The sequence below is a fragment of the Ruditapes philippinarum genome, unplaced genomic scaffold (genome assembly GCF_026571515.1).
Source record: "Ruditapes philippinarum isolate M1 unplaced genomic scaffold, ASM2657151v2 ctg12188_1_1_1_1, whole genome shotgun sequence".
Classification (NCBI taxonomy): domain Eukaryota; kingdom Metazoa; phylum Mollusca; class Bivalvia; order Venerida; family Veneridae; genus Ruditapes; species Ruditapes philippinarum.
In genome coordinates this window covers 363-15,873 of record NW_026860916.1, presented here as the reverse complement: position 1 = coordinate 15,873, position 15,511 = coordinate 363, and the positions used below count along the sequence as shown (strand labels likewise).

Here is a 15,511-nt window from a genome sequence, read left to right as displayed (position 1 = left end):
AACGCCCTCCATACGATCGATGCACAGTTCAACGCTCTACCTATTAAGCTAACCGGACTATTTTTATTCCTATATTGGACACTGTAGCGCCCAATATAATTGTCCTATATTTGACAGTTATGTTTGTTTGGCCTTTTTCATGTAACTTCAACGATAAAAGCGGTTAACAGAATCAGAATGCATAGTATTTATCATGCAGGATGCATCTTCTGTCTGTTCATTTTTTATACTATAATAATAATATAAAAATTCTAGTTAGTTGTCTTTCCAAAGTTGTATATAGCAGAATAAGACATTTTTTAATTTAACGAAAAAATGTCGACAAGAATATATTTGAGACACTCTGCGGACAATTTGCTTTTTAACAATGGTTAATGAATTAACAATCAAAATGTGTGTCTTATAATTTACTGATTTGAAACATTTTATTATGCGTTGATATATTCTAATGCAAATAATCATTCAAACTTTATGGCATGTACTTCAAGGGAGAGATAGAGCAATATCATGAAGTATACAGAGTGAACAGTTGACACCGTGTATTAACGCAAACATACAGTGATAGGATATAGGATACATTTACATTGCGTGATGGCGAAGCTCGCACTGTAAGTTATTTTCTTTTTTATTTTAAATTTAGCATTCATAGAAGATTATAAGTAGTATTAAGTACAATAAGACTTTGAAATCGCACTCAGTGTTGATTTTTATGTAATTAATATTAATAGATTCTTGAATTGATTTTTAAGAAATAATAAAATGTTGCATCTTAATGTTAAATATGTAAAGTAGGTTAAGATCTTAGTTTACTTCCCGTTATATCAAATTACAGGTACGGTATTTTTATAACGTTTATAACGTGAAATGTTAACGGATCTGTCAGGAGGTTTCACAAAGCAAGCCCTCTTACAATACGATTTCTTTAACCACAAGATTAATGGTTGATATAAATGACAGCACACAACTTGTAGTTTTATTTAGATGTGACTAGAGAATAAGAAAAAAAAATTTCTTGATTCCAAGGAAACATGTGTGTACATTGTTCTTTGACGTAAATTATGTTTTGGGATAATTTGTATATTATAATTTGACCAGGATTCGAACTCGGAACCTCCGTTCACTTATATAACTCATACACATACATATGCCCCAGCCTGATTTCATCAGTAGAAACAACGCGGATAAAAATATAACTTTTATGAAGAATAAGGTTGTTGACGTCATGGCTAGATATCGATTGGTGATCAACACAGAAATGCGTCGTGTCAATTGATTTATTGTATTTCTAATCACTGGTTATAAATAATTGAACTAGTGAGCAATCAATATTGGCTAGTCGCTTTATATTATTAACCATCTCCAGATTCATGATCATTTTCATGGAAATTTTGAAAATACATATGAAAGTTAAATATTGTGAAGTGAACATAGATATTAATTTACGAATTGCAAACGGCGCTTACAACCCACGTAAAGTACCAACACGTGGTCAAAATGACATAGAACACCGCACAAATTATGGTAAAAAGACCTTTTGTACGATGGTGAAAAGATTTATAATAGAATACCATATAATATACGTTCTTCTAATTCTCTGACATCTTTTAGAAATAAGTATAAAAACATAGCTTGCAGATCAAATAAATATCTTCATGACTCTGTCATTATGTCTAATGTTATAATACTTATTATGAATGTATATTTGTTAAACTATTTGCAAATGAAAATTTTATAAGATCTATATGATATTTAATATCTTAAAGGAGCGTTTGTCCAAAAAAGAAAGTTATAAGTTAAAATCTTAATGGAATAGTTGTTATTGTTTTAAGATGTTTTGTGTTTGCTTTTCAATATATTGTTGAGAAGGCCACATTTAAAAGTAAGATATGTTATTTGTTTTCTATGATTGTATATCTTCATGTGTTACTTTCTTTAAATAAAGATATTATTATTAAAATGTATTATTGTTATTATAAGATATGCAAAAATAGCCCGTACTGCGTTAGTAACGCAGGAGAATTATGGCAATAAGTACTGCAAAATCAGTAAATGATCGCATTTTACTTGTAAGTTATCACTTGAATCTTGAATAGTTTTACTTTTCTTAAAGCCTATGCTTTTCTTAAGCATCTTACAAAATAAATCTCTATGTATGGAGCAAGGCTTCAATTACACGTATAACCTTGTCCCTGAAAACTGACTTATTTGTATTTATGTATGTATTCTACGCTTAATGAGGGTCCCTGAACCATCTAGGCACTGAGGGCATTTTATCGACGCGACTCAGTATTTTTTCATGCACGTTACATAATAAGATTGAGCAAATAATAAAGAACAGATTTTTTTTTCATATTTTGTTTTGCCTTTCATTGAAGAAACGCTTCAGTCGAGGGAGACTTGACTTTCTTTTATAACCATTCTACACAATGTGGAATGAATATGATGTCATAGCAATAGAACACCATGTCCTATCTATCAATTTAACAATGACGATTTAAAAAAATTCTACATTTTACATTTGAGCCGCTTCACGACAAAATCAACATAATGGGTTTGCGACCAGCATGGATCCAGACCAGCCTGCGCATCCGCGCAGTCTGATCAGGATCCATGCTGTTCGCTATCAGTTTCTCTACGCGTATGCGCAGGCTGGTCTGGATTCATTCTGATCGCAGACGCACTAAGTTGGTTTTGTCGTAACGCGGCTCATTTAGTTTCTAGTTATATCAATAAGAAGTAAAGAATGTTCGGCGTTTTAAAGAACATTATTTACTTTTTATTGACATAACTAGATGTAAAATTGTACGTTTCCGTCAAAACCTTCAATTTGCTACAAATCTCGGATTTTCATTGTCGACACTATTTCACCACAAATAATTGAATCAATATTTGGTGAATTTAAGTGTCTTAGTCTTCATATTCGTATATTCACTGATCACAAATAAAATGCAATACATAAACGCTGCGCATCGATACTGGGCAATTTATATATTAAGTACTTGGTACATTTTTATATATATTCGAAAAAGAATACTGTCACCACATTTTCTGTACAGAAAATATGGTGAGAGGCGAAATGCGGAGAAAAAAATCCGTTGATCTCGATAATAGAGTTCTCGCTCCCTAACAGTTCACAATCGTTGACATTGTTTAATTTATTTAATATACAATGTCAGATGATCAAACGTAATCAATAAAGCTTTATTTAAGGTAGTACACCCCTAATGGGCACTATAAGGAATTGTAAATTTGACAACATAGGACAGTTATATGCCTTAAATGTCACCTGTATGCAAAATTTAAACAAAATTTACCGTGTGGTTAATGAGTTACGGACATATTTATGAACTAAAACTTTGCCATTAGAAGGGATTTTTTTCAGACATGAGGAAACTCTAAATAATCTATAATATCATCATTATGAAAAATGTAATCCTTTTGCTCATTGTTAAGAAATAAATATTGACATTTAGGTAACAAATTAAACAAGCAAAATTATTGTTTTTAAACGAAATGTTTTTAATATGTATAAAAATGTAACCCTACCCCACCCACTTTTAACACTAATTTGACCATTTCCCTATATAAAAAGCCTTATTTAAAATATCCCTAAAATTTTCCAAAATGAGGGGCTATTTTCAAAGTTTGCCTAAATTTTCTTTAATGTATATTGGTTGGTCTTGCAAAATATAAAATACTTTTACCGTTTAGTTTTTATTTTATTAAACTTTGAAAATATCTGGTATCATATTTGCTATTAAATTTGGCATTATTTAGTAAATAAATACCTACAATAATTATATAATTAAAATGAAACACTTTTTTCTTTCCATAGGGGGTCTGAGAGATTAATAAAAAATGTTAAAAAGAAAAAAAAGAAAGAAAAAAAATTGCCTCTTCTGGGGTTTGAACCCACGCCCCCTCAGTTATAATACACTTTACAGTGATTTTAGCCTATTTGAATACTCTTCAAAGTGGAGACAGTGCATTAGGGGTGTATTACCTTAATATTAACACTGAATAATCGATATAAGCGAAAGCTCACAGTAATCACGCCATGCGTGCGATAAATCATTAAAAACACACTTTAACAAAATCCGTCGTGTAATTTTCGGTGTACAAAAGAAAGTAGGGAATAAAAAATAATCTATTTTGAATTACTTCTACAAAAAAGGTAATACAAAAAGAACTAAATCGTAAATAGTTTGTATAGAGCATTAATACATACAGTATATGACGATTGATTTTTAATATTTCAAATCGTACCATAACTGACTTATGCAAGTTCAATAGTTATCACTCAATGAAAGAATAAGTCAGTATGCAATTTTGAATGAAATAATGAATGAAATAATGCAAAATGGAATCAAGCACAATACAAGTTAAGATATTATTAAGCAAGATGGAATCAAGCATAATGTAAGTTAAGATATCATAAAGCAAGATGGAATCAAGCATAATGCAAGTTCCAATGCCATCAAGCAAGATAGAATAAATGCATTAATTCTGTTCCATATATTTAAATTGATTGGGTTTTTATTGACGACGTCCAGGCACTAGTAGCAAATAATTGAAAATCTCTTTTCTATTGAAACATTATACATCGCCCCTTTGAATAAGACTTTAATTCAAAGCATTTTATATAAATAACGCATGGCTGTCGGGGTGATAGAGGATATTGTCAACCCGAGAACTGGTATATTAACCCGAGGCGAAATACCTACAAGTCTAGCTAAATCATCATCAGAAATGTTGGTAAAAGACATTTTATAAATTATTGAACACATGTAAACAATATTGTGGCAAATTGTCTTTTCTACGATCATGATAATATTGAGTAAAATAGAAAAAATAGTGGAAGGGAATTAACTAGAACAATATTAAATACTTTAAAAACATATTGTAACAAAGTCTGGTTAAACTTTAAAAATTCCTGAAATTCAATATGGAGTTATGTGCCCTACGGTGAGATAAGAAATATTTCCCGGGGAATATATCCTTGGAGGATGATATTCAATCAGAACACATAATGAGTGTTTTACAGTGAAGGATATATTGAGGTATAATAAAAGTAAATAAAATATTTAAGATAATCAAAATAGGCATAAACAAACCCCATAAATAACATTTTCATTACGAAAACAGGAAAATAACCAATCAGCCACGGACGCTGCTTATGTATATTATATAGTTAATATTTTCCATTGTTTTGATGAGTTTACCCTAGTCAATATCAGTGTTACTTTACTTTTAGAAATGAGTGGAAATACGTGATCGGTATTGTAATATTAGCCACTTTGCTGATGACATATATGTTCACAGATACTTCAGTATACAACTTCCATATTCGACTACTTCCGGCATCAGCGGTAACACGGGAACCAGAGTTGAGGTAATGTTCGTGACAATGTTATTTAAAGTTATAATTTATACATGCAATGGTGACAATATTTTACGCCGCTTTACCTTTAAGCAACCACACTCTTATATCTTAAGCGAGCGTTGCTGGTAGGTCATTTATTTAGATCTGACAGTGCCTATATTACAGAAAGGAAGTGACAACATGTCAGTGTAAAAACAAAACAAAAAATAATAATAATAATAATAAAAAATAATAAAAAACAACACAAAAACCAACACCCCCCCCCCAAAAAAAAAAATAAAAAAAAAAAAATAAAAATAAATAAATAAACAACAACAAAAAACCCCCAAAAAACAACAACTAAAGTTTATTTTGGTAGCACAAATTATGACGTAGCGTCTATGATTTTTTAGATACTAGCAAATGCTATACCAAATTTGTTCTTTTGTCTCAATGACATTATGAGAAATTGTTCTTATTTATAGTTTAAAGCATTTCTCTTATGACGTGAGTAACCCACGTGATGCAAGGTTTTATAACATTATACTGGAAGAAGAAGCTCTCAAAATTAAACCATGCACGGATGAAAATCTATTGGCATCGATAAAGCATTCCTCTCTGTCTTTTACAGGTGAGTAATATTTCGAATAAAACATCAATTTAAGATATCATTTTGCAACAAGAGCACCGCTAGGCGGAGCATTATATGCCCGAAAGTGTTTTTTAGTAAGGATGAAGCATTTGTAAGTGAAATAAAGTACCTCCTTCAAATAGCAATCCTCCTATGAAGTTTGAATATTGTGGGCCAAATGGAACTTAAATTATGCTCCGGAAACTGTTTTTCAGTTTTAAAGTAATAGTGACCTTAAACTTTGACATTTTGACCCCAAAATCAATAGGGGTGTTCTACAAAATATGGACAATCATCCTATGAAGTTTGAATATTGTGGGCCAAATGAAACTTAAGTTATGCTCAGGAAACTGTTTTTCAGTTTTAAAGTAATAGTGACCTTGAACTTTGACCTTTTGACCCCAAAATCAATATGGGTCTTCTACTCAATATGGACAATCATCCTATGAAGTTTGAATACTGTGGGCCAAATGGAACTTAAGTTATGCTCCGGAAACCAAATTGCTAACGTACGGACGGACAGGACGCCAGGGGGTATAACATAATATGCCCGAAATTTTTTCGGGCATATAAAAAGTAAAGACAATCCGGGCTATTTGTTCTGTATTATATATACTTACCCTTTATTGAATATAAATGATAACGACCAAAACGGAATGGCGATTTAATCTCGTTTAATCACTTTGTTGTTGCTGTTTCGTTTGGTTTAGAACCATTTAAAATCGACGCATAAACTTGTTTTCTTAAACTGATAAATAAGAATGATTCGAAGGATTTGTTATGGACGACGAGACTTCTTGAAAATTATTAGATTATTTCAAAATTGTCATGCAATTATTGTCGGACAGTTTAATTTACATGGAATATATATCCGATAAGATGTTATGTTTATGAAGGGTAGCATTGTTAAAGAGCTGGTTTCACTCTGATTTAGCTATCTTAAACTCAAAATTTCCTGTATTTATTTATTTAAATATTATTATGATATGAAAGTACACTTGAAGTCAAACTGTCTTTTTACGTTAAAATATGACTTTAAATTTTAAATAAGAATAAACTGGGAATAAAGTTGAATAAAAATCTAAATTGTACATGTATTTAACAATTTTGTAGAATATAAAGACCAACCATACAATATTGGTGATGAAATCACCATTCTTGTTACAATGAAGGATGGATATGGTAAACGAATAATGTTTGGAGGAGATCATTTGAGAGCAACGATAGAGAACAAACAATTGCAAGCATCCGCTCCCTGTGTGGTCACCGACAATATGAATGGTACTCATTCTGTGACATGTGAAGCATTTTGGTCAGGAACGTCTTCAATAATCGTAGTTCTTGCTTATCCAAGAGAAATAATTGCGACAAATTACCGTATAAGGACTCAGGTAGGTGTCTAATAGTAGCAATATGATATTTTTGATGTAGGGAATGGTAATAGTCACCTGCCGTCTTTCAATCCCGCATTTTTTGACCGGTGTGTTACTCGAAAAGCATAAGATATAAAAAATGAAAACTTCATGGGTGAATAAATATCATTAAGGGAGAGTGCTGTGTATAAGAATGATATCTCTTTTTCTCGGAAATCTTTAGGGATTAACCGTTTGATTTAAAAAAAATATATAATTGTCAAATGCATTACTCAAAACGTATTTAAGATATCAACTTAAAACTATAATGGTAAATAAATCTTATTAAGAAAAAGTGCAGTTCACAAGCAATAATAATAACTTTACCGTTCATAGTTTTTTTAGTTAATGCCCTTTTTATTTTGCATTATTTATATATGCACGGATTATAACTTTCTAATAATAAAAACAGTGTTTCGATTATTTTTTAATTTCAATTTCATGGTGACGTTACAAAATTATGGAAGTCATGTTCGTATTTTGAAATTTTACACATTTCTATGTAAAATGTTATTAGTTTTTTTCGACTTGTTTATAACTTTATTAAACGAGCGAATACTTTACAAGGTTATTTGGATTCATGAAGGCAGTTAGACAGTTTTGATTTATGAATGGCTTTTAAGTGCCTGTTAAGTCCTTGTAATTTTATTACAAACTCATAGATTTAAATATCCACATTTTATCAAATATCATCGACCCACGTACTCTGTTATTTATCCTTACACCTTATCTTTCTGGCCGCATGCCCATAAAGGCATAAAAAGTTTATATGTCTCATTTTTAGAATTTTGATTTACCTGTTCCTGTATCTTGTAGAAACGAAAAAATGTTGAACCAAAAACAACTAGATTTATTTTTATGGATCCAATACCAAAAACAAGTGATATAGAACGAACATCTCTAGAAAGCAAACTTACTGAAATTGAATTTACAGCAGCTCTTATAAAAATCAATAATTATAAAAGTCCTGGATCAGATGGATTTAAAACAGAATTTTATAAAATTATTTGGAATGATATAAAATGATATAAAATATTACCACATGTACTCTATCAATCATTCCTTTGATATTGAAAATTTGACTGAACTTCAAAAACTTTTAAAAACTGGCGTCCAATTAGTATTGGTTATAAAAGCGTTGCAAATAGAATGAAAAAAAAAGGTTTACGTCTAAACATCAGTCAAAATCAATCTGGGTTCATGAAAGACAGATGCATTGGAAAAATATACGGACGATCAATGAAGTATTAGAACAAATGGGAAAAATGGATAAAGATGCACTTTTATCGTTTACAGACTTTGAAACAAGCCTTTGACAGTTTTAATCATAACTTAATTTTTCAAGTTTTGGAATCTTTTTAATTTTGGCAAAGCAATAATACAGTGGATTAAGCTTTTATACAATGACCAAAAAAGTTATTAATAACAGACACATGTCAGATTTCTTTAAAATAGATAGAGGTGTACGTCAAGGATGTCAACATTCTCCCTATATAATTAATATATGCATCGAACTCCTTTCCAACTGTATATGTAAACACGAAAAAGGCATAAACATAGTTTTATTAAACGAAAGCGTTTACATTAATAAGTAATACAATAAATACACAACACTCGGAATCAAACCATCCTTAAACATGCTGATGAATTGTAGTTTAAATAATCAGACACACACGTTAACAGTGTCATACTGACACAAAGAGATACAGGTTAAAGATAGTAGAGGTACACTGTTAGATAGACATTGACAATAAATAATATCACAATGCAATACAAAACAATACACTTACAATACAATTCGACATTCACATACTTATCGTAGTTTCATCAGTCTAATGCATACACCCCAGATACATTGTTAGATAGACCATGACAATAGACAATACAGATTGTAATAAAATCAGTCTAATACACAGCGGATGGAGCTTAGTGAGTTATCGTTGATGCTGTTCATGAATTGTAGTTTAAAGAATCAGACAACTCGTTCACAGTGGCTAACTGACACAAATATACAGGTAAAAAAGAATTGGAGGTACATTGTTAGATAGACAATGACAGCAGACGGTAACACAATACAGTTACAATTACAAATCAAAGGGCTGCAAGCTCTGTGGTATTTTCTGAATCATACTGACTATCTGTATGTATTTTCCTATATAGGTTTATTTTATATACTATAATTCATCTTACGCAGCGACTGCGTTAAGATTTTTTTCTATAACAGTTTGAGATTGATACATATGGAATTTTGCATGACTAGAGTTGCATCAAAAATCATTTTTTATGACAGCCACACTTTATCAGAACAGAACAGAACAGAATATTTATTTTGTCTTAAAAGCATGTACAGCTTATCACAAATCATGAAAATATAATACATTCAATCGCATGCAAATGAAAATGGCAAAACAAGTTGTCAGTTGCATAGAAGGAAGATAATATACAATGTAATCAGTAAGCATACTGATCTACTAAATCAAATTAGCAAATATATATAACACACATGTCAACATTTGATATAATTAAACTTCAAGATTAATGTGATTGTTTCTTACTTTCAGAGCTTTTGAAATAAATATTGACAGTCTACACAATATTTTGAGATTATTACAGTCTTACAGTTCAATAAACTTAAACATGTTTGGGCGATTTCTGAAATAGTACGGAATATATAATTTTCTCAAGTCCTTATACTTCTCACATATACAGACAAAATGAAATTCGTCTTCAATATCGTCTTTGGTACATATAACACACTTTCGTTCACTTCTTAACTGGTTTCTATGGCGACCCTGCTCTATGGCTAAACAGTGCGAAGAAAGTCTAAATTTAGCCAAGACATTTCTGAATTTGTTATTATTAAGTATTGTCAAGTATTCAGACATTCCAAATGTTTGTTTAATTTCTTTATATAGAGTCAATGCCGTTGAAATGTTAACTGCCTCTCTCCACTGCCTATATAAATGTCTTTAAGCCTAAGCTTAAACTGAGTTATAAAGCACTCTATGTTAACAACAGATGCAGGAAAACACCAGACATCATTAAACCCCGTCTTTTGCAACATAGTCTTGACTTTTCATAACCAATTGTATGTAAATCATTTGTCTTAAATAGAAAATTATAAACAGAATATAAAATACAATTCTTATCATGTGAATTTAATATATCATTATTGTTACTTTTCTGTTTAAGATTAACGGAAACCGTCCCGTTTCACCATAACGTGCCATACTGTTCGTACTCATTTTTACATACGATGTCCATTTAAGTTATTTTCTATGAAGTTGCTCTAGTCTTTTTGCTTGGCTGAATTCTCACAGTTCAGAACAATATGACATTATAGATGTAAAATAAGCATTAAAAAGGTTATATTTAGTGGTTTTTGCATCCCTCGAGACAAAACATCAATTTAAGAGCTTTATCTGCTAATGTTTCTATGCCTTTTCGAAATGAACCACCACTGCTCATTATAAGCCTAGGTAATTAAATTTTTTAAGAATGTCTATGGTCTGGTCGTTATTTGTCCAACCCCGATTTCTTGGTAATTGACCACCCTTTCGGAATACCTAATTTTAGTCTCTTAAACGTTAACAGTTAGGTGCCTTTTTTACAATACGCCTCTTATTGATAAAGATTGGTTTGAAGAGCTTCAGGGGTTTCGCTAAGCAATACGCTGTCGTCAAATGAGAGAATGAAAGTATGGACTAAACAAAAATTGTCGTCTGCGAAAAGGATTAAGTATATAGATAACTGGTCTAAAGTTAATCTATAATCTGCATGTTCCTGTAGGCATACTTCAAGGGTATTCACGAAATGGCAAATAGTAACGGTGAAGTTAGCTCCCCTTGGAATAGTCCATTATCAATTTTAAAGAAGTCTGATAGGGAATTTAGGTGTTTAACACAAGATCGTACGTCACTATACATGGACCGTAACAATTTAAGCAATTTTCCATCGAAACCCTCCTTTATTAGTTTGTACCAGAGCCCGTTTCTATATATAGTATCAAAGCACTTCTGATAGTCAACAAAAGCAGCATACACCTTTTTATTTTGTGAAGTATACTTCTGTATGATAGTAAATAAAACGAAAACAGCGTCAGTAGTACTGTGACCCGACTTGAACCCAAACTGTGCATCAGAGAGCTTGTCATGATTTTTGGTCCAGACTTTCATTCTCTCATTTATTATTCCTGTAAATATTTTACCCAAGCAACTTAGTAGCGTGATTCCCCTATAATTGTTTGCAATGTTAGATGGTTGTTTTTTCAAAATAGGTATTATCAATCCCTCTGACCATTGACTCGGGAATTCACCTGCGTCGAGAATTTTGTTGAATATAAGTAACAACGGTTCGGAAAGGATGTCGATACACTCTTTAAAATATTCATTTATCATATTGTCTAATCCAGCGGCTTTGTTTCTGTTTAACGAGTTAACAACTTTACGTAATTCATTCTCCGTAATTGGCATGTCTAATTCCTCGAATGTAACTTCTTCCATGTTATCACAATTATTGTCAAATTCGCGTAGAAACTCTTGTACATCGTCGTTATCATCCACTTTTGCGTCCAGAGATTTAAAATGATCGTAAAAGTCATCTAAAGTAACACTCTCATCGACTGGGTTATTGCCCTGCTTAAACATTTTCCAAAATTCTCTTGGCTTTTTACGCCGCATTTCATTCATTTGTCTCCCTTTGTCTATATTATATAACGCTTTTGTTTTTCGTACGAAATATTTGTAGTCTTTTTTAAGGCGTTGAAAATTTTCGAAATTATCTGTATTTCTGTCACAATTGTACCTTTCAAGGGCCTCTCTATATCGCTTCCGTTTATTTTCACATTCAATATTAAACCACATTTTTCGCTCGGTCATTTCACTGTCGAGAAATGTTGAGTATTTTACCTTTATAGATTTCTTAAACAATGGTTTTGCCTTTGAATCAATGTAGTCTGTGAACATTGTAACAGTCCTACCAAGTGCTTCTCTCCCTTGTGCATCACTATTTTTTAAAGAGTCTATTAAATTGTTCATTCCACTTGCCAGTTCCTCTTTGAAAAGATGTTTCTCATTATCATTCCATTTATAAAAAGACCTTGTCTGATTTTGACTTATACTACAATGCGTACAAACGTCTATTTTGAACGTTATTGGTGAATGATTAGAATATTCATTATATTTATGCACTTTAAAATCTTTAATGGACTGAAAATTGCTATAAGCCGTTACCACGTAGTCTATAACACTTTCGCCGTTATGCGTATAGCAAGTAAAATTACCCAAATCACTGTCATTCGCCGCTCTTCCATTCATAATACAAATATTTAATGACTTACAAATGTCTATTAAATAATCACCGTATCTATTACTATGGTTATCCATTGAAATTCGACGATTTGGGGTACTATTTAAAGTGTCGGTAAGTTCAATGCCTGTAATACGCTCGTGTTCAATAAAATCAAGTTTTTGACCTACCCGACAGTTAAGGTCACCTATCCATAAAGTCCGACCTAATTGTGAGAAGTGACCTATTTCGTCCTCGAGTTTGTTAAACAGGTCAATATTATATACGTTATATGCCGGCGAGCCTTCAGGCGGTATATAAGTCGCCGCTATATACCAATCATTGTCAGTTTGAAAAAAGTATTTATCTAGTTTAATCCAAACAATGCAATCAATATCATTTCGTATCAGCTTAACACCCTTTCTAATACTGTCCTTTATATAAATAATAACACCACCACTTGCTCGTTTCGCCCGCCTATGTTGAAAGCTTCTAAATGAGTGGATAGGGTTGCTATATCCACTTAACGAAATGTTCGTGTTTCTACTGGTGAAAGTTTCATACAAACATATGACATCGTATTCCGAGATAAAATTTGTGAAATCCTCGCAAGACCGTTTCGCTTTCGTTAATCCTTCCACATTCCAGGATATAAATTTAATACCATTTTCGGTTAAACCCTAGGCTTGAGGCCCTGGTACAAACTCTACATCGTTAATAAACAGCTTATCGTACCTAAAATATGCCTTCTTCTTTTCATCCTTGGCCTTTTTAAAAGCCTCGCGTAAGGCCTTACGTTTGTCCGCAATGTCTTTCGGGAAATGTGGTGCAACACCAATTGCCGTGTTTTTTTAGATTTGAACATGACTTACGCACTTTTTCACTGTCATCAAACTTTTCAAATTTCACTACGACGGGCCTTGTATTTTCTGACTTGAAACGCCCCATTCGCTCAACGCTGGCTAACGCAATGTTTTCTCTAGCATTGTCGATTTTCATTTTATCTTGTAGAATATGAAAGATAGACGATTTGCAGTCATTTGGGGTCTCCTCCTCAGAATCGGGAACCTTAAAGAACAAAAGGTTGTTTTTCAAAGGATCGCACTTGAGTTTATTAACCATATCGTCACAAGTTGACCGCTCCGATTCCAGCTTCCCAAGGCGCTGTTTTAAGCTGTCAACCTCCTTCTGTTTTTCCGTGATCGCATCGACGCTCGTAGAGTCAAAAGATCGACTTGTCTCCAGATCCGTTAATCTCTTTTCAAATGTAATGATCTTTTCATCCACGTTTTTTAATCGCCCCATTATAACGTTAATTGACGATTGAATTGAATCTAACTGTAACAGTTTATTGTCCACCATGTCAAGACGTTGAAGAATGAGGGAAAATGGGTCAATGTGTGGTGTTGATTGTTGTGAGATAGGTGTACTTGGCGTTGTCATGGCCCCTTGGGGCGTGTACTGACCATACACAGGTGAACCTGAATTTTGCATCATATTGCCATTATATGTAAAAGTTCCAGGATTGTTAAAGTTCTGACCTGTATATGCGCTGCTCAAATGTCCATTTATAATCCCATTTACTATCCCACCCGTCGTTGGTGACGTTTGATTAGAAGCCATATTTTGTCTCTTTTTTTCAATGCCCTCTTTGTTGTCAGGTGAACTCTTACTCTTTTTACGTTTATTAGCCATACATTCCAAATTAAAGAATCAGAAATAACTCATTTTACATCCACAATAGTTTAATATAACACTTGTGAGCTTTCAATATTTTCTAACACTTAATTATGTCCAAATAAGTCCAAATATATTGATATTTTTCGAGCCTTTTCAAAAAACACCGCCATACTCACGCATGCGCAATATCCTTTATCCTTGCATATAGTGGCTACTTCCTTAAAAAAGACAATTCAAAAAAAAAAGTTGCCTCGACTAGGATTTGAACCTTAGGCCTCTCACACCCTAAACGAGCGCGATACGAGCGCGATACCCCTGCACCACGGTGAAGTAATACGTAATATGTAGCCTGAATAAAAACAAATACATTGTAATTCTAAATTGAGAATTTCCATTTCGTGTTTGTAATCCTTATCAATCGAGGTATTTTGTTCACGATAAACCTGTGTAACACTGATAAAAATAATTTAGCTAAAATCTTCTCGCCAAAACAGTCCGACATGTATATATTCCACTACTCGGCAGTCAGATTTATTTGTATACTACGCCCTGGAGTATTCAGTAATCGACATAGCTAAAAATAGCATTTTCATTGATTAAAATGATATTCCTCCGCGAAATTTGTGATTGTAACCTCATATTTCTATTGACTAATCTGAACTTTCAATGCACTGTAATTCGTTAAATGCCTACATTAAAAATTATTCTGTCTTTTAAATTGCTGGTTTTTAAGCAATTTTGAGTGAGAACTACTTTGCGTTGTTAGGTCTGTTAGGAAATTTTGTGTTAGACCGTGGATGTTAGCTATGTATTTACTGATCTTGCGATCAGAAAATACAAACAGCATTCACATATTGATTGTAGTCGAAAAATGAGCGTAAATAATTGTTTTGCTTTTTGCGCTATCGTTGAAGATTTGTGATGATTGAAATTTAGAACAATCAGACACACGCGTTTACAGTGGCATACTGACATAAAGAGATACAGATGGAAGACCCCGGTATATTACTTTATTAAGTTATGTATAACAGGTGTTGCATCGATTTCTGCAAAATTCCTTTTCACAACAAATGATGCAAGAAAAACGAAAATTCTCTTTTGATTTCACAGAGAACTTAATTCGTACTGAATCATTGAAAG

General features: G+C 32.3%; 1 protein-coding gene across 1 annotated transcript; it reads left to right on the top strand.

The window, feature by feature from the left end:
- The first annotated feature begins 414 nt into the window (after positions 1–414).
- On the top strand, positions 415–7,430 carry LOC132713917 (NXPE family member 4-like). The gene is made up of 4 exons (XM_060696624.1): positions 415–608; positions 5,255–5,392; positions 5,848–5,993; positions 7,107–7,430. The coding sequence occupies exons 1-4, from the start codon at positions 592–594 to the stop codon at positions 7,394–7,396; spliced, it is 591 nt and encodes a 196-aa protein (XP_060552607.1). The 5' UTR covers positions 415–591; the 3' UTR covers positions 7,397–7,430.
- Positions 7,431–15,511: the final 8,081 nt, after the last annotated feature.

Bases quoted from the DNA above. Each gene is read 5' to 3' on its own strand.
- LOC132713917 (XM_060696624.1), top strand. The intron at 5,393-5,847 runs GTAATGTTCGTG...TCTTATTTATAG, and splicing joins ACACGGGAACCAGAGTTGAG to TTTAAAGCATTTCTCTTATG. The intron at 5,994-7,106 runs GTGAGTAATATT...ACAATTTTGTAG, and splicing joins TTCCTCTCTGTCTTTTACAG to AATATAAAGACCAACCATAC.